At 54.7% G+C, this 23,003-nt stretch overlaps 2 protein-coding genes across 7 annotated transcripts in view; one reads left to right on the top strand and one right to left on the bottom strand.

The window, feature by feature from the left end:
- Nucleotides 1–5,867, top strand: part of POU2F2 (POU class 2 homeobox 2) — a 29,664-nt gene extending 23,797 nt beyond the window's left edge. Inside the window, exons 9-16 of one of the 4 annotated variants that reach the window (XM_060000287.1) lie at nucleotides 1,274–1,435; nucleotides 1,739–1,880; nucleotides 1,971–2,119; nucleotides 2,198–2,374; nucleotides 3,624–3,690; nucleotides 4,839–5,040; nucleotides 5,174–5,247; nucleotides 5,501–5,867. In XM_060000287.1, coding sequence (XP_059856270.1) covers nucleotides 1,274–1,435; nucleotides 1,739–1,880; nucleotides 1,971–2,119; nucleotides 2,198–2,374; nucleotides 3,624–3,690; nucleotides 4,839–5,040; nucleotides 5,174–5,247; nucleotides 5,501–5,832 — 1,305 coding nt within the window. In that variant the 3' untranslated portion in view covers nucleotides 5,833–5,867. Of the gene's footprint in view, nucleotides 1–1,273; nucleotides 1,436–1,738; nucleotides 1,881–1,970; nucleotides 2,120–2,197; nucleotides 2,375–3,623; nucleotides 3,691–4,838; nucleotides 5,045–5,173; nucleotides 5,248–5,500 lie in introns of those variants that run through there. The other 3 variants (XM_060000289.1, XM_060000288.1, XM_060000290.1) reach the window with 3 other exon arrangements.
- An 8,699-nt stretch (nucleotides 5,868–14,566) lies between these two features.
- ZNF574 (zinc finger protein 574) lies at nucleotides 14,567–20,113 on the bottom strand. 3 transcript variants are annotated; one of them, XM_059999164.1, is made up of 2 exons: nucleotides 20,099–20,113; nucleotides 14,567–17,519 (listed from the first exon to the last, which is right to left on the bottom strand). In XM_059999164.1, exon 2 carries the CDS (start codon nucleotides 17,497–17,499, stop codon nucleotides 14,812–14,814), a length of 2,688 nt encoding a protein of 895 aa, XP_059855147.1. In that variant the 5' UTR covers nucleotides 17,500–17,519; nucleotides 20,099–20,113; the 3' UTR covers nucleotides 14,567–14,811. The 3 variants fall into 3 exon arrangements, with proteins under 3 accessions (XP_059855147.1, XP_059855144.1, XP_059855145.1); XM_059999161.1 differs by lacking the exon at nucleotides 20,099–20,113 and adding an exon at nucleotides 19,939–20,064; XM_059999162.1 differs by lacking the exon at nucleotides 20,099–20,113 and adding an exon at nucleotides 18,419–18,461.
- Between the last annotated feature and the right edge of the window lie 2,890 nt (nucleotides 20,114–23,003).

Genomic DNA, 23,003 nt, shown 5'->3' with positions numbered 1-23,003 from the left:
TGCTCCACAACGGGAGAGGCCACAACAGTGAGAGGCCCGCGTACCGCAAAAAAATAAATAAAATAAAATTTAAAAAATATATGAACTGTTTCAAAAAAACCAAAAAGTTAATTAATTTATTAATTTATTTATTTTTGGCTGCATTGGGTCTTCACTGCTGTGCGCAAGGCTACTCTTAGTTGCGGTGCGCGGGCTTCTCATTGCGGTGGCTTCTCTTGTTGCGGAGCATGGGCTCTAGGCGCACGGGCTTCAGTAGTCGTGGCACGCGGGCTCAGTAGTTGTGACTCACGGGTTTAGTTGCTCCACGGCGTGTGGGATCTTCCCGGACCAGGGCTCGAACCCGAGTTCCCTGCATTGGCAGGCGGATTCTTAACCACTGCGCCACCAGGGAAGTCTGCAAAACCTGTCTTGGCCTGATGCCAGGCGGCGTGTGACTTTTCTTTATCCCTCTTGTGTGCTACTTGTGCTTTGCTGACAGCTGTTGATATGTCCGAATATGGGGTGATGCCTTGACTCTAATGGTGGAGGTTCACATTATCTATGATATATGCCCCATGTAGGCTTTCTAAAATCTGAAAAAATTCTGAATTCCAAAACACATCTGGTCCCAGGGTTTTGGATAACGGATCAAGGACTTGTGCGTCCAACATCCCTGTACCCACCACCTACTTAGATGTTTTATTTTTAGGGAAATGAAGCATTCCAGAGAGAACTGTTGCTTCCTTGTAAATTCCCCCAGTCACCCTCCTTGTCTATTTTTAAAAACACTTTTACTTTATTTGCAACCTACTTACTTTTAACCCGATTCTCCCAACAACCCCATGGGGTAGGTAGAGTAGCCATGATTGTTCCCATTCTGCAGAGGGGGAAACTGAGGCCCAGGGAGATTAAGAAACTTGCCTGAGTTACCCAGCAATTTGGTAGCAGAGCTGATCCTCGATTCCCTGCCTGAGAGGAGGCTAAAACCACCAGCCCCTCCCCCAGCTTCAGAGAAAGAGCCTTTGGTGAAAGGAGATGGCTGCTCCTTATGAAGCCTGCAGACGGGGAGGAATGTGCAGAGAGTTTCAGGCAGTGAGTGGGCCCTTGTGGGGCAGCAGAATGTCACCTTGATTGGCAATGAGTGTGGAGGGGCCACCTGGGGGTGGGTGGAGGGGAGTCTACAGGAAGAGGCTGGACGGCAGGGAGGGAGGGAGGGAGGGGGGACTGCGCAGCCAATGCTGAGCCCCGTCCTGGTCCTCGGTCCTGCATCCCACCCACCTGCCCACCCCACCAGGCCGTGACCCGCCCCACGCTGCCCGACCCGCACCTCTCGCACCCGCAGCCCCCCAAATGCTTGGAGCCACCATCCCATCCCGAGGAGCCCAGTGACCTGGAGGAGCTGGAGCAGTTCGCTCGCACCTTCAAGCAACGCCGCATCAAGCTGGGCTTCACGCAGGTCTGGGGCCACCCGGCAGGACAGGCGGTGGGCGTGGGGTGACAGGGCGGTGTGACCAGCTGGTGGCCGGGGTGTTGGGCCCTAGTCATCTAGTGGGCGGGGTAGAGAGCGTAGCCATATGGTAGGCGGGGTGAGGGGCGTGACCGGCAGGTGGGCAGGGGGAGGGAGCGTAGCTGCCTAGTGGGCGGGGTGAAGGGGGGCATAGTCACCTGGTGGGCGGGGTGGGGTGTGGCCAGATGGTGGGCGGGGCTGAGCCCTTTGCCCGGCTCTGAACGCAGCCCCATCCCTGCCCCACTGGCCCAGGGTGACGTGGGTCTGGCCATGGGCAAGCTCTACGGCAACGACTTCAGCCAGACGACCATCTCCCGCTTCGAGGCCCTCAACCTGAGCTTCAAGAACATGTGCAAACTCAAGCCTCTCCTGGAGAAGTGGCTCAACGACGCAGGTGGGACTTGGGCTGGGGGCTCCCGGGCGGGCTGCGGGCGGCGGGCCGGGGGAAGCGCCCTCTCATGACCCCGTCTCCTCCTGGACACAGAGACTATGTCTGTGGACTCAAGCCTGCCCAGTCCCAACCAGCTGAGCAGTCCCAGCCTGGGTTTCGACGGGCTCCCCGGCCGGAGACGCAAGAAGAGGACCAGCATCGAGACAAACGTCCGCTTCGCCTTAGAGAAGAGTTTTCTAGCGGTGAGGCCCCACCCTCCCGGGCGGTCCTGAGGGCTGGCGGGAGGAGGAGCCCCGGGCTAACGAGCCCTCTGCCCGCAGAACCAGAAGCCTACCTCAGAGGAGATCCTGCTGATCGCAGAGCAGCTGCACATGGAGAAGGAGGTGATCCGCGTCTGGTTCTGCAACCGGCGCCAGAAGGAAAAACGCATCAACCCCTGCAGCGCGGCCCCCATGCTGCCCAGCCCGGGCAAGCCAGCCAGCTACAGCCCCCATCTGGTACCAAGAGCCCCTCGAGGGGTGGGGCCACAAAGCTCTGGCACACCCTCGCCTCCTGGCAGGCGCCTCGTGTGAAGCACAACCTACCCGGTTGGCCACAGTTCCTAGAACAGAGGCAGGGAGAGTCACCCTTGGGAACAGGCTGTCACAGCGGCGGGGCACAGTCACACAGAGAAACACCGTTTCCAGGGAACTGTGGTCTTACATGGGGGATACAAGCACCCACCGACACACACTGACGTAGCCAAACACAGAGTTATCACAGGACGTAGCCACACGGGGATGGATACTAGGTAAAGGATACAGGCATCCCCCCTCACACAGGTTCACGACCACACAGATGCTGGCAGGGAGATCATTATACCCCTGGGTGTGCACTCAGGTCCACAGCCTGCTCGAGATCAGACACACTGGGACATCCCTTTATTCCGTCTAGTGTGGAAAGGGTTGTGACACTACAGAGAGCAGCAAGGGGCCCAGAGGAGCCCCCTTCCCCAATGACGTAAAGGGAGGGATCATCTAAGCTGAGTCATAAGGAGAAGAGTCAGTCACGTGAAGGACAGGCAAAGGGATCTACGTGCATGAAGACCTAGAAGCCAGAGTGCCGAGCCCAATTTGAGGAACTCCAGTGCGGTTTAGAGCTGGAATGATTATTTATGAATGAGTATGGGGGTAGGGTGGGGGATGGGCAGGGGCCAGACACCAAGTCAAATGCTGAAGGGGCTTGAACTTGAACCGTAGGCAGTGAGGCGCTAAGGATGAGTTTTGAGCCCGGGAGGGACTGGGTCACTCTTAGAGTGAGGCTTCTGGGGTTGATGGAGGATGAGACTGGAGGCAGGGAGGCTAAGAAGGAGGCTGGTGGGTGGTCCCAGAAAATCAAGCAGTATAACGTATCAACACTGTGATGCAGAGACACACCTTATCCTCATAACCCACCCCACCCCCTAGCCTCACGAGCACGTGTGCTTGCGCGCTCTCACATATACACACACACACACTTCAGACCTGCAACTGGACAGTGTCAGAGGAGAGGCAGGGAACGACTGCCTCCTGTCTGTGCCCCGGGATCACCTAGGGTAAACGTGACGAAAGCTGATGGAAAGCGCTTGGCGTGATACAAACAGCCTTGCAGCCAGAGCCCCCTTTCTCCGTCTTGGAGGCAGAGGTGTGGGGGTTGTAACCACAGCGAGCACCATGGGAGCTGCTGGAAGACAGTGGCCTAACCGTGCCTTCTTTCCTCTCTCCCCAGGTCACGCCCCAAGGGGGCGCCGGGACCCTGCCGTTGTCCCAAGCTTCCAGCAGTCTGAGCACAACAGGTCAGGGAGGGCAGAGGATGGTGAGGGGGATTGGGAGAACACAGCGCGGGCCCGAGCGCAAAGTTCTCAAGCGGTTCAGGGCACCCCTAGGCCTCAAGGCTGAGCCTGGAGGTCGGGAGGCGGGGCAGGGAAGGAGAGAGGGCAGCCTCACCTCCCCCTGCCAGAGCAGCTCAGGCTTCATCTGCTCCACGATTTCATGTGAGAAAAGCACGGGGTTGATAAAGGTGATGTATTTGGGTTCTCTTTCTGGCATTTATGAACTGTGTGAACTCCAGAAGTGACCTTACTTCTCTGAGCCTCAGTTATAAAATTATTGTGAATATAACATACATACAGAAGCTATATCCATGAATATATACACAGAAGAGTGTGTACGTGTGTGTGTGTACACACACACACACACACACACACTCACACACACTTTTGTACCCAAAGCCCTCCTTTGCCCCTTCCTGGGGTAGGGCATGTATAACACCATATGTAAGAATAATATAAAAACAGACGCCATATTTCCCCTCCCCAGGTTAAGAACTAATAAGTGGAAGTTTATAAAGTAATAAGGGTGTGCCTGGCACTGGTCTAAACTCTTTATAAAGAATATTGACCCACTTAATCTTCACACCCATTTTATAAGATAGGTTCCATTATCTGCCCCATTTTCCAGATGAGGGAACTGAAGGTCAGAGAGATGAAGGTGCTCACCTGAAGGCACAGCTGGGACGTCCCAGGGCCGGGAATTGCTGTCCTGGGTGTCTGGTCTCAGTCTGGGCTCAGAGCCCTCTCAGCCTCAGTGTGCGCGGCCACACGCCCGTGCCTGGCCTCTAGAGGGAGCCATAGGGCTCTGTCTTCTGGGAACCCTTGGTTCTTTGTACAGAGGGGCCCAGAGGTGAGATTCCGGGCTGGATAAGCAGGGTGTGAGCACGCTCCTGGCATAGGGCACAGGCTCGGTGGGAGGCAGCTGCTCTACTGCGATTACTGTCACCGTGGCAGAGGCACAAAGAAATGGCTGTGAGAAGAAAGGGCAGGAGGCCTAAGTGTGTTCTGACTGAGGAGATGCCGCGGGACGGGGCAGGGAAGACAGCAGGCGTCGACCTCAGTGGAGGACGAGTGGAAGCTGAAGTCTCCATCTCTCTGTCTCTCTCTGGCAGTTACTACCTTATCCTCAGCTGTGGGGACCCTCCACCCCAGCCGGACAGCTGGAGGGGGTGGGGCCGGGGGCGGGGCCGCGCCCCCCCTCAATTCCATCCCCTCTGTCACTCCCCCACCCCCGGCCACCACCAACAGCACAAATCCCAGCCCTCAAGGCAGCCACTCGGCTATCGGCTTGTCGGGCCTGAACCCCAGCACGGGGTAAGTGGGCAGCTGCAGGTAGGAGGCTGTGGGGAGAAGCAGGGCCGCTGCTGCTTCCAGGGTGGGGAGCTGCGCCCCCAGTTCTGTGGGAGGGTCTCTGCCCCCGCTAATGCCTCTGCTTTGCCTCTTGCAGAAGCACAATGGTGGGGTTGAGCTCCGGGCTGAGTCCAGCCCTCATGAGCAACAACCCTTTGGCCACTATCCAAGGTGCGTGCTCCCGCATGTCACTCCCCTCGCCACCAGCCCTGTCCCCCAGGGCCTCGAGCCCCCATCCCATTCCTGCTCCAGCCATGCCATCCTGCCCCTGCACACTGCATCGCTCGCCTCTTCATACCCATCTCACCTTTGGGGAAGGTGTGAGGGGTGCTGATGGGGGTCCGCGGGTCAGACGGGAAGACGGGGCACTGCGGGTGGGACACCGGAAGGCGCCCCCAGCCCAGCCTCTCTCTCTCCCCGCCAGCCCTGGCCTCTGGTGGAACCCTGCCCCTTACCAGCCTTGACAGCAGCGGGAACCTGGTGCTGGGGGCGGCTGGCGCGGCCCCAGGGAGTCCGGGCCTGGTGACCTCGTCACTCTTCTTGAACCACGCCGGGCTGCCCCTGCTCAGCGCCCCGCCTGGTGTGGGCCTGGTCTCGGCAGCCGCGGCGGCCGTGGCGGCCTCCATCTCCAGCAAGTCTCCTGGCCTCTCCTCGTCCTCGTCCTCGTCCTCGTCGTCCTCCTCCACTTGCAGTGAGGCGGCAGCACAGACCCCTGGAGGCCCAGGGGGGCCCGAGGTAGGGTCCAAGCCTGAGTGAGGGCCCGCCACGCCTCCCCTCCTCCTCCTCTGACCCCCGCCTCCGTCCCCCACCTGGGAAGAGGGCGAGGAGGCCATTGGTGGGGATGCAGAGGGTCCTCGGAGCAGGAGTGACGAGGGAGGAAAGACCAAAAAACAAGAAACAAAAAACAACCAACCAAAAAGAAAGAAAGAAAGAAAAGAAAGAAAGAAAGAAAAGAAACCAACCAACAGAAAAAAGAAAACCAAAAATAATCACAAAGAAACCAGCTGCCCCAAAGGAACAAGAGGTGAAAAACAAACATTAAAAAAAAAAAAAAAAGAAAACCAAAAACAAACAAAAAATCCCTCACCAAACCGAACAAACCAAAAACCAGTCTCGAGCCAGACCTCAGTGTGCTCACCCTCACTGCTACGACACCAAATAAGAACCCCAGCCAGGGGCGGAGAAGCCTCGGCGGGGCGGACACGCGGGCCCCTGGCTGCGGGGCGAAGCCTCCCGCTGCGTGTGGCGTGGGCAGAGAAGGAAAAAGAGAATGTACCAGCCTCCCAGCCGCAGCCCTCAGTCCTGGGCCAGCCAAGGCAGGGAGGGCACAGCCTGGGGCTGATGGGGTGGGCTCAGAACCACCCGCCAAATATTCCTTTCCAGAAGGTGAAAGAGAAAGGGCCTGAACAACTTTACACCAAATATTCAGTAGCTTCATCCAAAGGATGTACAGAATTTTTAGCGTTGTGCTCAACAGAATGTGTCCCTGTCATGTGTCCCCCCTCTCGCCCGGCCCCCAGCTCTCCCTGCCCGGGCAGGGGGGTCTCGCTTTAACCTCCTCCCTCCCCCAGCCAGGGGAGAGTTCAGGGGAAGGCCTGGGCTGACTTTTCACCCCTTGTACCTCCCCCTTTTTCCCTTTGAAGGGTGGGCTAGGCCGTTTTGCCAAGTTCTAGCTCTCACATGTCCCCCCTCAACCCTGTCACCCTCCTCTGCTCTGGAATCTCCCCCCCATCCCTAGTCCGAGGGAAGGTGGAAGCTTCAGGCAAGAGAGGATGAGGTGAGGGCTTTCAAGTTGTCTTTTTTTCCATCCTCGTCTGTCAGTTTCCCTGAAAAAAAAAAAAAAATTCATATTCCAGTGCCTATCCGTGGGATCCTTCACGTTCTTTGACATTGACCAGAAACCAAAAAGAGAACTCACCTCGCTCTTCCCACCCTGTGCCCCTCCGATACTGGCAGATGCCTCTTCCTCTCCCCTCACACACATGCACACACGCACGCACCCCAGTGGTGGGGTTCCTCGAGATGGCGTCCCCATCAGGGTCCGTGTGGCAGGGACAGTGCCGTGACCTGTGGCCCCCATCCGAGAGGGCGCTGTGGTGGCCACCACTCCCACAAGACCTCCCTCAAGTCTTGGCTGGACCCTGTGTTTGCCCAGCCCTGGACACATCTCGACGGACAGAGGAGAGACGCTGCTGGGAGCCACGTTGCCCTCCTGCTGTTGTGGAGGCCAACAAAGTTCTGAACCAAAAAAAAACAAAAACAAAAAACCAAACAATAAATTAAAACTAGAAAAAAAAAGAATTTATAGATATATATATATTTAAGGGAAAGAAGACGAGGACTCTTCAAAGGATACGAAGGAGCCGCGAGGGGGAGCCAAGCCCCTGCACCAGTGGTCCAGGCCCTTGGTCCCCGAGGCGGATGGAAGGACAGATGCTTCTTTCTCTTCACAAATACCTCATGGACGTCGTCTTCGGGAAAGCCGGACGGGGGCGGCTGGGGCAGGGCCTGTCCCTCAGCCAGGGTGGATGGAAGCGGGTGGGCAGGGCTGAGAGAGGGTGTCAGGGACAGGGGTGAAGAGCCCCGAGCTCCCCGCCCCCCCAATCAACTGAAAAAGCTTTAAAAAAAAAACAGGAAAAAAAGGAATAAGAAAGCAAAAAAGAATGGACGAAGGAAAACTAACAAACTTTCGGGTGGTTTGATTCCTCCTTTGAGTTCTTCTTCTGTTCTCTGCAGTCTGTCCTCTTCCCTCTGTCTCCTCCTTTCTCTTGGTCTGTCTCTCCCTCTTCCTTCCCTCCGCTTTCACCTCTCTTAATCTCCTTCTTTCTGTGTCTCTCCTCAAACCAAAGTGTTGCTGTGAAGGACGCGAGCCATTGAAATCAGAGTGGCCCCCGCCCCTCGCCGGGCAGGAGCAGAGGGAGGGGAGAGCCCCGGGAGATGGGCAGTCGCCGGACACTTCCGAGGAGAGGCAGACAGAGCCTCAGACACCACCCCGGGCCCCGAGGCCTCAGCGTTCTCTTTCTTGCCTCCCTTCTCCCACTCGGGAAATGAAACTGTTGGGCTGGGACATGGAGGCAGCAGAGGCTCAGCTGTTTCAGGGGTCTCGGGGTGCCTTGTCTGGGCAGTGGTGGAGTGGCTGCCCCTCCCACCCTGGCACCGATGGGGCCTGGCCTGCCGTCGACCCATCCTCGCCAGAATGTAAGCATCTCCGCTGAACCGACTCCCTGCCCTTACCCTACCTCTGAGTTTGTCCATTTTTATTTCCTGAAGAGAAGGGACTGGCTAGAGGGCCTGGGCCCCAGCCCAAGGGTGGAGAGGGGGCCAAGGGCTCCTGAACAGATAGGAAGGACATTTGAGCAGAGCCAAGTGAAAGGAATTACAACCAAAAACCCCTCTGAGAAGACAGGCAGCATGGAAGGCATGGTGGAGATGACTCAAACAAAAACTATGATTCTAGACCAAAAAAAAGGAAAAAAAGAAAAAAAAAAAAAAAAGAAAGAAAAAAAGGAAAAAAAAAGAAAAAAGAAAAAGAAAAAAAAAAGGAAAGAAAATCCAGGACTCACCACCACCCACTTCATCCTGCTTCCTCTCCATCAAGTCCTGCCACCTGGGACCTTCCTCCACCCCAGTGTGGGAGGAGCGGGGCAGAGGGGAGAGGAGGAAGCAGGGGGCAGGGATGGGGCTGATGCCCTGACATTGGTGGAGGGACCCCTGTGCAGCCGGGGTGGTGGGGACCCTCCCCGTCTGACCCCCATAACTGGGAAAAGAAAAACAAGAAAAAAAGAAAATTCCTGGAAGGGGGAAAAATAACCAAATCCCAAGCTTTAACTACAGCTGTGAAACCAAATATTGGGAAGGGGGTGGGAGGGAGGGAGGGGCAAGTGCGCCCCAGGTCTCCCCCCTGGGCCCCCTCCCCCGAGGACTCGAGATAAGGCACCAAATACCTCATAGAACTTTAATGTTAAAAAATGGAAACCAAATATCGTTGGCTGGGGGCCAGCCAGGGCAAGGGGCCGGGGGCCTGGGGAGCCAGGGTTGGGAAGGTGATGGGGGAGTTCATGCCCCCCAACCCCCTCTGCCCCTTTCACTCCAGTCCCCCACCCCGTCTCGACTCCGGGAAACAAAACTATCTCATCGTTTTTATTTTGTGGTCTGTACAGAGCCTGTGTCCGTGTGTCTGTGTGCGAGCGAGAGAGTTGGGGGGCTGGGGAACTTTACATGGGGTTGGGGAAGGAGACCCCAGGCTGGGTTCTGGGCTAGGTGAGATGTCTGAGGTGGGGGGCCAGGGGCCTGGGCTAGAAAGGATGATGAATGGGTTGGAGAAAGTGGAAGCCCTCTGAATTTCTCCTCCCCAACCCTGACCTCCTACTGGAGGGAGGGACAGAGACTGGGTCTACCTAATGGTGGGCCTTTTAATTGTGCCAAAAAAAAAAAAAAAAAAAAATGCCAGTAACTAAAACACCTCTCTCTGTTCTCTTCTGGGAGGGTGGGGGTGGAAGTGGGAGGGAGGGCTGGGGGAGGGTAAGTAGGGGTCAGTGGAGATGAGGAACCCAAGCCTCTGTATGGATTGGGGCTAAGATCAGAAGGGGTAGTAAGGCTGTGAGTTTCCCGCACATCTCCTCCCTGGGGAAGGCCAAGAGAGGGTCTCCAAGCCCTGCACCCTGGGAAGATGGGGTAAGGGACTAGCCACGTAGTGGGGGACCTCTTGAACTGGCTAGATTTCCCCCCCTACCCAAATCCCAGGGTGCCTCTCTCTCCCTTTAGCCCAGGGTAGGGGGAACTGAGTGAGAGAGAGAGTGAGACAGACTGAGCAAGATTGAGACACGCGGGCCCCCACTGGCCTCTGAGTGGGAAAGGCAAGTGCGAGAGATAAAGGCCTCCAAGAGAAAAAAGAAACAAACCAAAGATTTAACCATTAAAAAAAAAAAAAAAACCCACAGACAACTCCGCTACCTTTTTATATGTTGGAAAAAAAAGTGAAAAAAATTTAAAAATAAAAATTAAAAAAAATACACAAAAACTCCAAGCCGCAGTTCCTTCATGCGGTTTGAACTTTGACCTCAGCAGTCTCCAAAGCAAGATGACGATGAGAAAGGTGAACAAAAAAAAGAAAAAATAATGTATATTTTTAAGTATTTGTCCTTGAGATGTTAACTCCTTGTTAAACAAACACAAAAAGGAGAGAAAAATCCAGAGAGAATTGTTGCTGGGACGGAGACAACTATTTACTATGTCTGTGACCCCTCCCCTCTGCCTCACCCTCCTCTCCTCTTCCCTTTCCTCTATCCCTGCTGCCCCTCCCCCAGCCTGTCCCCCAAGCCCAGGGGCTCAGTATTTATTTATTTATATAATTGCAGGGTGACTGGGGTCCTCTCTCGACAACTTGTAGAGAGGTCCTTTGAATCATGGTAGGGTGGGGAAGGGGCAAGGAGTCTTTGGAGAAAAGCAGGGGCCTGATCTTTGGTCAGTTCCTCTCTGCTAGCTCCTTTCTGGCTTCTTATCCCACTGCTGCCACCATCTCCTCCCAAATCCAAGGCTCCACTAGGGCAAGGTGACGATCCCACCTTGTAAAGATCCGATTGGCTTGGCCCTTTTTGGGGTGGGTGTCTCTCACCTACTCATTTGAAAGACCAGGTTGGAATGGGGATGGGAAGAGGTGGCAAGTGGTGAGTAAGGGAGACCAAGAAGTGGCATCTGGAAATTGAGTAGGCCCTGGAGGAGACCTGCCTCTCCTCCATTCTCAACAAGTTAGCCCCCCTTTCAGTTCTGTTTGACCCCTGTGTTGGTAGCCCCTCCCTTCCCATCCTGTACCCCCTCCCTGTCTCTTCTCGTGGTAGCGGGTTAGCGTTTCAGTGTTCTTAACTCCAATCTGCTTGTTCATTGTACAATGTGCTTCTTTTAAGGCCCCATTTTTGTAACTTGAGTGTGTCATTCATCTGAACAACATCAAAAAATAAAAAATTAAAAACTGTACAGAGAGAAATACAGCCTCTTCTCCCTTGGTCTCCTCTCTGTCTTGGGAAAGGTGGCGGGGAAATCAGGGTATGGGGTGGGTGTGTGCGTGCTGTGGAGGGGAAGGCTTTACTTCTGTTCAGGGAATGTTCAGAAGTAAGACCTGAGCAATTTTTTTTCACCAATTAAAAAAACAAGCCTCGGGGCTTCCCTGGTGGTGCAGTGGTTAAGAATCCGCCTGCCAATGCAGGGGACACAGGTTCGAGCCCTGGTCTGGGAAGATCCCACATGCCGCGGAGAAACTAAGCCCATGCGCCACAACTACTGAGCCTCTGCTCTAGAGCCCGTGAGCCACAACTACTGAGCCTGTGCTCTAGAGCCCATGCTCTGCAACAAGAGAAGCCACCACAATGAGAAGCCCGAGCACCACAACGAAGAGTAGCCCCTGCTCTCCGCAACTAGAGAAAGCCTGCACACAGCAATGAAGACCCAATGCAGCCAAAAAAAAAAAAAAAAGAAAGAAAAGAAAAAAACAAGCCTTGGAACTTAGAACGAATTCAAATTCCTGAATTTAAATCTCAGTTCTGCCATTTTATATGACCTTCAACATGTGAACTTGTGTCCACATCTGTAACACAGAGACAATATGTAGCCTGTGGGGTTGTAAGAATTAAATGAGATGGCGTAGGTGCTTAGGACAGATCTCCAGCACGCTGGCTTCAATAAATGAGAACTATGAGAAATGCAGGAAACAAGTGAGTAGTTCCCTACCTCCATCCACAGAGGACTAACAAGACCCTTTACAAAGAGTTGACTTTGAAGTTGTCTGGTGGTACAAGATACACACCTGACTTCTTTTTCAGAACATTAGGTCTCTCATTCGCTCAAATTTTTGTGCTCATCTCGACTAAGTCATTTGGCAGGAACAACCGTTCCACAGGCCAGACCACGGGCTGATCCCCAGGACCTCACTGCTGAAAATCTGAAATGGTGTCAATAACTGTGTGTTCTCACTGCTGTCAGGTCTTCTTGTCACTGTTCCATGCTCTAACGTATGCCTGGCACACAGGTGCTGGGATTCTGCAAATTCAATAGTAAGGGATAGGGGAACAGGAGAAAGGAAACGAGTAGGAGAGGATTTGATCATTTCGAAAGAGAAAATATATTAGTACTGCACCGTTTTGGCAAGAGAGAAAAAAAAAAGTACTTCTCCAACTCTCCAGCCAAGTCAGTAGGGATGGGGCAGTGGGATGTTGGGCTGGAGGTTCAGAGTAGTACCCGGAGGAAGGTCATTTGTTCCAGCCCCCTGACTGTAGGGGGTGCAGTCAGAACCATACAGACCCAAAAGGTCTTTGGCACCCAGGCCAGCCTGTGACAAGCACAGATGCCACACCTGAGAGCACTCTGGAGCTGAACTAGGCATCCGCCTGTAGCCTTGTAAACGTGCTCAGCTGCTCTACAGGGTCTCCCCTGTACAGTCATACTTGGGCCTCATATCATCAAGAACATATTGTCACTAGAGGACCACTGTTCTGTCCCCTTGACAGTTCTGCTTAAGCAGCTTCCACATCCAACTAAAACCAAGCAATGCAAGGTTCTTTTTAGTGGGGTCTGCAAGTCATCTGCATCCGAATTGGTGTGTTCAAAACACAGATGCCTAGGTCTCACCAAGACATGCTTGCTGGATCCAAATCTCTGGGGAAATTGCCTAACACACATGAAAGTTCAAGAACCTTTGCCTGTCCGACGCAAATCCCAGCATCCAAGAAGGGTCTGATTAGTGCGATCTTTTTTAGGAGAGTGGTCCAACTGAGGACCACGGAAGTTTTGGTAGGGTGACGGTGAACAATGGCTTGTTCATAAACATGTTTGCACACATAAACTTTTCTCAGGGTGGGAGTCTAAAGTTTTCATTAGAGGCTCTAAAAAGGAACCACAATAGAGGGTGATCCCCTCCACTGTCACCCAGCTGCTTCTCTGCTGAAAGCATCTTTATCTTGGGGTCAACCAGGGTTGACCCTCAGGGTTTTTTCCTCCATTCCTGTCCCTTGATTCAGCCTGATTTTTATCTGGTTTTGCAAAGATAAATCCTCCAATTGTTCTAAGCATTTATTTGATATGACTTTCTGGATGTTACAGCTCTTCCTGAAAGGAGGCAGTCTGAGAATGAATCTTCACCTGTGGATTAAGGGGCTCTGGCATGCTGGGCTAAGATGGCTCGAGTCCTTTCTGCAGGGTATGAGGTTACTGAAAGATGGTGCCCACGATCAACACACTCTGGTCGAAAACAACTGCTTAACATATTAAGCGCTCTACTTCATTAGGAGCTGTCGAGATATCAAAAGGCTGAGTGGTGGTTTACCTTTTTAAAAATGAAGAGAAGCATAAGCTCCAGTGCCCACAGAGGGCTACAGGATTGCTGAAGGGAGTCGAGAGTAAGGGAGAGGCTGAGTGGGCTGCTCTCATGCCTCCCTTTCCCCTCGTTTCAATGCGAACAGCTTCCCTTTACCTCTCATTTACTAGGATTCCGATAAGAATTCTAACAAAAAGACTACAGTAACCTTGGGGGGGGGGGTTATTTTTCTTGGAGTGTGGCTCTTAAGAGAAAAGACTAGCATAGGAGCCGAGCATTTCCACCAGTCACACATTCACCGTATCCTCTCTCCACTGCCCTCCCCCAAGTACGGAGAAGGCAGAAGAGTGTAGAGGAATGCGTATAGGTGATTAAACCAAATCAAACTACACTGAAATTCAAGCTCTGCCCTATCTAGTTTGAATGACCTTGGGCAAGTCACTTCACCGCTTTTGACTTCAGATTCCTTTCCTACAAAACGTTCTCTTCATGGGATCAGTGTGAAGATCATTCCCAAAAATGTAGGAAAATACTTGAGACAAATTGGGCATTCAAACATCAGTCAGCTACCCCAACCACCCCTCTCCCCACAACCAACATCCGTGGGCTGAGCCAGAGGCCAGCTCCAGGTGGGTGTCAGAGCACCTCCCCTTGTGAGGCTTCCTACCCCCAGAGACTGTTACTCAGAATCTTTTCCAATCCCACAGCTGGATCTTGTCCCAGAAGCCACCTCCTCTACTGCCCCGGAGATCGTGCCCTTCCGAGACCTGCGTTCGCCTTCAGGGATGCATAGTGAGAAAATCAGATGGCCTTGGAGGAGAAGGCTCACGTCAGGCCAGAGAGAAGGGGACAGGGGTGGTGAGAACCTGAAGATTTTCCTAAATGTTCCTGCCACCAGCAGAAACAGCTTCAGGCTTTTCTATGGGGCTGTGGGGACCTCTAGTGGCAAGAGAACCATGCTGGCCCCATCTACTACCACAGTGAAGTCCCGGCTCCCTGAAAGCCATGCCCACGGACTCTAGGTCCTCCTTAGTTTCCGTTTACTGAGCTCCACTACTTGCCAGGCCCTGTTCTAGGCACTGGGAATGCAGCCATGAAAAGTCAGACCCAAGAACCTGGGGCTCACAGCTCCCAAATTCCACCACCCCACACGGCCAGGCCAGACAAAAGCACATAAATGTCCAACTCAGTCTTTATTGACCATTTCACCTTGGGGCCAACAGGTGTGTGTGTGGGCGGGGGCACCTTTATGCACATCAAGGACCCTAGAGCACCCCCCTCAGAAGAAAGAATAAATCCAGTTACAGAACTTACGTGGCAGTTGAGAGGGGTGGAAAAGGGGCACAGTATGTACAGAGACTTAAGGGGATGGTAGAGAAAGCTCTTCAGCAAGAGGGCATGGTGGTGCTGAAGAGGGACACGAGGCAGGGTCAGCCACTGATCTGGACGCCCTCAGCCTCAGCCAGAGGGTAGATCTCAATGGCCTCCACCAGGGGCAGGGCTTCCACTGCAGTCTCCATCACAGCCAGGCCGACGGCAGCCTCTGCCTCTGCCAGCTGCTGCCGCACAGCTGCCTGATGCTGCTGCTGGTGGGTCTTGCGGTGCTTCCATAGGTTGGAGAAGGAGCGGTAGCTCTTGCCACAATCGGGGCAGGAGTAGGGCCGCTCACCCGTGTGAATGCGGCGATGTTCTGCCAGGCGCATGGAGATGGCAAAGGCTTTACCACACACTTCACAGGCGAACGGCCGCTCCCCTGTGTGCAGGCGGCGGTGGTCCTTCAGGTGGGTACTCTGACGGAAGGCCTTGCCACAGTCTGGACACGGGTACGGCCGCTCGCCTGTGTGGATGCGCCGGTGTACCTGCAGTGACGTCTCCGTGCTGAACAGCTTCTTGCACTCGCTGCACTCCAGGCCACGGCGTCGGGCAGGGGCCGCAGGGGCCGCAGGTGCCATGCCTCCAAGGGTCGTTGGGGAGGCCACTGGTGTGCGAGCAGCCCGTGGGGCCCGAGGGGCCGGAGGCTCCTTGGCCAGGACCTCCCCAGGCCCAGCAGCTGCGTGGGCTGCCTCGTGGGCCTGCAGCCGAGCAGCTGAGCCCACTTTCTTGCCACAGGTGCCACACTCGAAGCGCCGCGGGGCCTGGGCAGCGGCAGCTGCACAGCGGTGCTCATGCAGCCGCAGCGAGGAAGGGAAGGCAGCACCACAGGACGAGCAGCGGTGGGGCTGGCGCCCGGCATGGGCCACAAGCTGGTGAACCTCCAGCAGCCGTCGCAACAAGAAGGAGCGGGGGCACTCGCGACACTTGTAGGGGTACTCGCCCGTGTGGTGGTAGCGGTGCATGAGCAGGCGGTAGGGGCGGTGAAAACGCACTCCGCACTCCTGGCAGCGGTAGGGGAAGTGCTGGGCATGCACCAGGCGGTGCTGTCTCAGGGTGGAGCTCTGTGTGAAAGCCTTGCCGCAGTCCCCACACCGGTAGGGTCGCTCCCCTGTGTGTGTGAGCCGGTGGCGGGCCAGGTTGGCGGGTGAGTTGAAAGGCTTGGAGCAGTCTGGGCAGGGGAAGGGCCGTTCACCTGTGTGTGTGCGCAGGTGGTTACGCACGTGAGACTTCTTCTTGAACATCTTGCCGCAGATGCTACACTTATGGCGCCGTTCCAGCCGGTGCACAAAACGCTGGTGCCGTGTCAGTTGCAACGCCTTGCCAAATTCACGGCTGCACAGGAGGCAGCGGTAGGTGCCTGGGGCAGCAGGCCCTGCTGGGCTCTCCTCAGCAGCTGGGGGCTCCGGGGCCTCTGGCTCTCCAGTCTCTGCTGGGGCTGGCTCAGGGAAGCCAATGACAGGCTCCTCCGGTGGGGCTGGTGTTGTGGGCAGAGGGACACCCCCAACCCCATGGGTACGCCGGTGATAAAGGAACTTGGTGAGGTTGACAAAGGTCTTTCCACATGGACACGAATGCAGAGGATTTGGGGTGTGGGCTCGCCGGTGGGCCAGGAGGAGGGCCTCTGTGCCAAAGGCCAGGCCACAGTCCACACACAGGAAATGAGACTCGCTGCTGTGGTCTCCGAGGTGCTGGTCTAGACTGGAAGGGCTGGGGAAGACACGACTGCACAGGGGGCACTTAAAGACACCCTCCCGGTGACTCCGCAGGTGCTGCTGCAGCTGGTGAGGTGAGAGAAAGAGCTGGTCACAGGCTGAGCAGAAGAGCTCCTGGGTGGCTGCCCCGCCTGGCTCTCCACTGTTGTTCCTCCGTGCCCTGCGCCCCCGGCGATCGCGTCCAATGGCTTCACCGTTGCGCAGCTCATAACTGTGGTCAGAGGATGGCAGGGGGTCAGGCTGAGACACAGGCACCTCTGCAGGTGATGGGGTCAGAGTCTCCTGCTGCAAGGCAGGCTCCTCAGACTCTGGGGCGGGAGCCGGGAAGTGGGTGGCCTGATGCTCCAGGAAGTCGCCTGGCAGCTGGAAGAGCTGCGAGCACTCAGAACACTTGTAGAGGAGCAGCTCCACCTCAGTCACCACCTCGGTGGTGGCAGCGGCAGAGGGGACAGCTGCCCCTTCCCCACCCTCTTCTGCCTTGCGGTATGAGTGCTCCACAGCCACGCGGGCCTGGCCCACGGGGGACCCCAGGACAACTGGGGACCCCAGGACAACTGGAGCCGGAGGCTTGGTGGGAGTGGCCCTGAGGTGCGTCTGCCGGTGGTTCAGCCAGAGCTCCTGGCTGGCGAAGAGAGCCTTGCAATCCACACACTCATAGTGGATGGTACTGGCGCTCAGGGGGGGCGCCTTGGGTGGTGGCTCAGCTGGCGCTGCCTCCTGGGGCGCCATCATCTTCAGGTGCAGCTCCTGGTGTTCCAGGAGCTGGCTGGGTGACATCAGCAGCTGCCCACACTCCAGGCACTGGTACTGGCTCTCCTGCACTAGGGTCTGATAGAGGCCCGTGCCAGAAGCTGCCTCTGTGGCCACAGTGACTCCAGGGTCGGCCACACCCACCAGCTCAAAGTGCTGCTGGGGCACGTGGGAGTTCTGATGCATGAGCACCTCCTCCAGGGATCCATACAGCTGGTTGCACTCAGAGCAGACATAGCGGTGCTCAATGTATAGCACTGTCTCCTCTGACTCCTCAGTCATGACGGCGGCAAGACCCTGGGCTGGGAGAAGTGGGGACAAATTGTATCTAAGCCACTGCTTCCTCAGTCCTTCCCAGGGAAAATTCTTTCCCTTTATCATTTCCCTACCAAAATCCTAGATCAATTTCCCCATCTAACTTCTTGCTTCCATATTTCCACTCCCTAACAATCCTTCCTCTCTTGAACACACAAGAGCACCAAGCACAAAACCTTCCCCGCAGTCCGTTCCCAGTGAATCTGCCCAAATCTCACCTCTGCATCAACTAGCATTAAACTCCACCTACCAGATCCTTGCAACCTGTCCAATCTCTCATTCTCATGCCTCACAGCTGGCCCAAAGCCCCAGCCCATCACACAGGACCCTCTCCAGTCAGATTTCCTTCCACTGACTCTTCTTACCAACATACTACCCCATCCCTACCCCCAACTGCCGGGGAGAGTCCTCACACAGGCCTGAACCACCCACTGTTCAGAGCTTCACTCCTCCTCTGCTCCCACCCCCAGGTTCTCCATCTGTTTTTACACCCTGACCACTCAAACTGCCCCAGGGCCCTGCCACTTTCGGCACCCTCTCATGGTGCAACCCTCCTCCTTTGTACACAGCTTGTCACCCGCTAACTTTCTCCCTTTGATGCCCAGGTTCCTCACATCAATAAACTTTTCTCACATTGGCCTAACCCATCTCCACACGCAGACCTTTTCCAAACCTTAACCACTTCCCCGTGATCCCCAGATCCCCCTCTTCAAATTATTTAACTCCCTCTACAAATCAAGGCCCTCTCCCACAACCCTAAGGGCCTATCCAGGACACCCAAACCCATCTTCACAAAAGCCTAATCCTTTCTTCACATTCAGACCCTTCCCACCACCCTAACTCATGTTTCCAGGGCACCCAGACACCCTTCACATTAATCACCTACCTCTTCTGTGCACTGAGACATCATCTACAATTCTCTCTGGGGTACCCAGACCCCCTCTTCATACTGATTTAAACCCTCCTTCTTTATAGACAACCACCCTAGACCATTCAGGGATTCCCAGAACCTCTCTTCACATATTCTTCTTTGCAAAAAAGACCCCTCCCACCCTAACCCATTCTTGGGATACCCAGACCCCTCTTCTTTACAAAAAGACCCACCCTCACCCTAACCCATTCTAGGGACAGACTCCCCCCACCTCACATTATTAGCCTAAACTTTTCTTCTTTGCAAAAAGACCCCCTTCCTCCCCACCCCAACCCATTCTAGGGATGCCCAGACAACATTCTTCGTATCAACCTAAACCCCTCTTATTTGCAAAAAGACCCAACCCCACCCTAACCCATTCCAGGGATGCTCAGACCCCCTCTTCATATCAAAATTCCTCTTTTCCACAAAAAGATCCCACACATACTCTATTACAATCCAAGGATATACAGACTATACTTCATAATGGCTTAAACTCCTTTCCCACATACCCCTCCCACTGTCCAAATCTCATTAAGAATACCGTGAAACCCCCTCTTAGGCAAAACCCCTCCTACCACCACCCTAACCCTGATAGATAGCCAGACCCCTCTTCCTCACACCCAGGGCCCTCTGACCATCCTACTACCCTGCGGCTACCCAGACCTCCCCAGCTTAACACACAGATCTCTCTCACCACCCTAACCCCCTCCAGGGATCCCCAATTCCTACTCTTCACCTTGACCTAATTCCTAGTACTTTTCAGAAAGACCATTTCTCCTCAAGTTATTCTAGGGATACCCAGACGCCAGTTTCACTTAACATAACATAAAACATAACCCTTCTTTGCACAGAGACCCCTCTCAACCCATTCCAAGGGTACCCAACGCGCCCCCCCCCACTGTGGTTTAACTCTTCACATTAATGTAACCCCATTCTTCACACCGGGACCTCTCCCTCAGCTCTAACTCTCCCCTCTAGGCACATCCATTTCCTGATATCTTTTCACACCAAGACCCCTCTCATTGGCCTAACTCTCCAGGAATAACTAGAGTTTCTCTTTACGGTAACTTAACCACCTCTGTTCTCACGGCCTAAACCCCTCCCTGGGCACCCTACTGCCCTCTAACCGTCCACCCTCCTTAGGTCCTGGACTGTCCCAGCGCCCAGCCCTTTGCCGCGTACTCCCAGGAGCCTTGGAGACCCTCCCGGGGGCAGCTCTAACGCCTCCCTTACCACCCAGGTCCCTGCCAGCCCCCAGCCCAAGCCCCGTCCCTCCTCGTCCTTCCCAGGACTCTGGCCCCTTTCCCACCCGCCACCCCGGCCCGGGCCCCGCCCAGCTTCCCGCGCGCCCCGCGGGCCGTTGGTACCGCTCCGCCCTCATCTCCCGGCGCGCGCCCCCCTCCGGCCCTCAGTGCGCAGGCGAGGTGACGAGTGGAGACCGCGGGGGGAGGGTGGGGAGCCCGGCCGGCCTTCACACGCCCGCCCGCACTTACCCGCCTCAGCCGTCTCGCACCCCCCGGGCCCCGGCCCGGGCCGCAGCTCCCCTCGCGCGGCCACCCTAGCGCTACGCCCTCTCTAGCTCCCGCCGTCTCCTCTCGCCTGCTCCGCAGCCTCGCTCTCGCCCCCAATCACCCTCAGGAACGCCCCTCCCACCTTCCTCGTCGGCCGCCGCGCCGATGGCGAATGAGCCCAATCATCGCCCGTCTGGCCCCTGCCGTTCTGCCAATGGACGCTCACGTCTCCGAGCCCTGGGCCAATAATATGTGACGTTTGGATCCCCCGCAGCGCCCAGCCAATCCTCCAGCGACGTTCTCTCACCGGCCGGCCCCCGGGTTGATAGTGCCCGCCCCCTTACGCCCCCTGAAGGATGTTCCTCCTCCACCTCCTCAGCGATTCCGTTTGAAGGCTCTAGAGGGGAGGACAGCGCGGTGACGTCAGACGGCGGAGCGCTGCTTCGGGCGCCATGTTGGGGTTGCCGGTCGGGAGGTGCCTCGGGGTCGAGGGGTAAAGTGGGGGAAATTGAGGTACCCGACTCTCGGAGGGCGGAGGCGGGGGACTCGAGGCGCAGGAATCCCAGAGGAAAGAAAGGAGAGAGTGTAGCACAGTCAGCGCGAAGGGGAGACGGGAAACTATAGCACCAATTGCAGGGAGAGAAAAAGGGGAAATCAAGGCTCCAGACTCGCTTCATTAGAAAGAAGGGAATAGGGACTTCCCTGGTGGCGCAGTGGTTAAGAATCTGCCGGCCAATGCAGGGGACACAGGTACGAGCCCTGGACGGGGAACGTCCCACATTGCCGCCGAGCAACTAAACCCATGCGCCACAACTACCGAGCCTGCGCTCTAGAGCCCGTGAGCCACAACTACTGAAGCCCGGGCGCCTAGAGCCTGTGCTCTACAACAAGGGAAGCCACTGCAATGAGAAGCCCGGGCACCGCAACGAAGAGTAGCCCCCGCTCTCTGCAACTAGAGAAAGCCCGGGAGCGGCAACAACAACAAAAAAACTAACATAGCCAAAAATAAGTTAATTAATTTTTTAAAAAAGAGGAATAAAGGCAGCAAGAAGGAAGGGAAGAAAAACCGAGGGACTCTTGAGGGAGGGGGAGAAGAAATGTCGGAGGAAAAACAAGGAGAGAAGGAATTTGAGGGAACAATGAAAACCTGAAGCATAAGGGAGGAAATGGGAAATGGAGGAGAAAACATAAAATCGGGGACGGGCAGTTTCATTTGTTTCGTTTTCTATTCGTGATTATTTAATAACCGGCTACGATATGCCAGGTCAAGGTTAATCTTTGTAGGGATAGAGAAGGAACAAGAAAAGTCTGTGCCCTCGTGGAGTTTACATTTTAGGGTAGAAAATACCAGGTACAAAAATAAATGTAGACAGCCAGTGACAGTGTTGTAAAGAAAATACAGCAGGTAGGCAGAGGGTGTGGAATGAACTTGGGTGGGCCTCTCTCTGAGGTCACAGGAATGACAGGAAGGAGCTAGCCAGTAAACTACGGATGGAAAGTATCCAGATGGATCATCATTTTTCCCCAAGCTCCCCTCAACCCAGGCCCTGGTCCAAGAGAATCTCAAAGGAAACCAAGTCCAGGACAGTGTCTCTTTATTAAGGCTTTCAGAGCCAGGACAGAAAGGACAGAGGAAGTTGCAATGGGGATCTCGAGGGACCCTTCTCTCCCTGCCATGGTACCCACAGGCTTCCTCTAGCCAAGGGCAGAGGTCTGAATCCCTGCCTATTGGGAAACCTAGTCCCTGCCCCACCTCCCTTACTCAAGTGTCACTAAGGTCTCAGGCCAATCCCGACCCCAGGGCTGAGCCAGTGGGTGTGACAGTGCCCAGTCCTCAGACAGCTCAGGCAGTTTCATTTGAAGAAACAGGAAATGTAGGGGGTGGATGACCTGAAGGACAACCAGGGTGAGAACCTGAAGAAAGTGACCCTGTAATGTCTGGATTATATTCTCCTTTCTTCTAGGGCGCCCCCCTTCCAGGCTGATGCCCCCAAAGCTCAGGGAAGCTGGAGTACCTATATGTTCAAGGTGCTCTGGCCATTCCTACTCAACGTCCCCTTCTGGCCCTCAGAGCCTTGGGAGCAAGTTGCCCCGGCACTGTTATGTTTCCAGTGCTACTTCCCAAGGACAGGAGCTGCAAGAGATTCACTTGTTCTAACCGCCCCCCCCCCATTTTTCAGATGAGTGAACTGAGTCTAGAGGAATTGGTCATTTACTTTCCTAAGGCCAAAAAGCTCCTAGGGGACCCCAAACACTGAGTCAGACCTAGGTCTGACTCTTCAGCCACTCTTGCTATGTCCTTCGATTGGATTCTAACTGGGTATCCTAACTTTCTACTAGATTAAACTCTTAACTCCAGACCCATGTAATTAAACCAGGCTGCCTGGATTGGAATCCTGGCCCTGCCACTTCTTAGCTGTTGTCTTGGGCAAGTCAACTCCTCTGTGCCTCAGTTTCCTCACTTGCAGGATAATAGCCCCTGTCTTGTGTGGTTGTGAGGCACAGAGTAAAAGCTATGTAAGAGTTAAGTGCTGGAGGGGGTGCGGAGAAAAGGGAACCCTCCTACACTGTTGGTGGGAATGTAAATTGGTGTAGCCACTATGGAAAACAGTATGGAGGTTCCTCAAAAAACTAAAAATAGAGTTGCTTTATGATCCAGCAATCCCACTCCTGGGCATATATCCAGACAGAACTATAATTTGGAAATATACACGCACCCCTATGTTCATAGCAACACTATGTACAGTAGCCAAGACATGGGAGCAACCTAAATGTCCATCAACAGATGAATGAATAAAGAAGATGTGGTATATATACAATGGAATAGTACTCAGCCATAAAGAAGAATGAAATAATGCCATGTGCAGCAACACGGATGGACCTTGAGATTATCGTACTACGTGAAGTAAGTCAGAAAGAGAAAGCCAAATACCATATGATATCACTCATATGTGGAATCTAAAATACGACACAAATGAAGATACCTACGAAACAAACAGACTCACTGGTATAGACAACAGACTTGTGGTTGCCAAGGAGGTGAGGTG

The sequence above is a fragment of the Delphinus delphis genome, chromosome 20 (genome assembly GCF_949987515.2).
Source record: "Delphinus delphis chromosome 20, mDelDel1.2, whole genome shotgun sequence".
In the NCBI taxonomy this organism is placed as follows: Eukaryota; Metazoa; Chordata; class Mammalia; order Artiodactyla; family Delphinidae; genus Delphinus; species Delphinus delphis.
The sequence above is the reverse complement of the archived record's forward strand: the minus strand, read 5'-3'. Positions and strand labels throughout refer to the sequence as shown.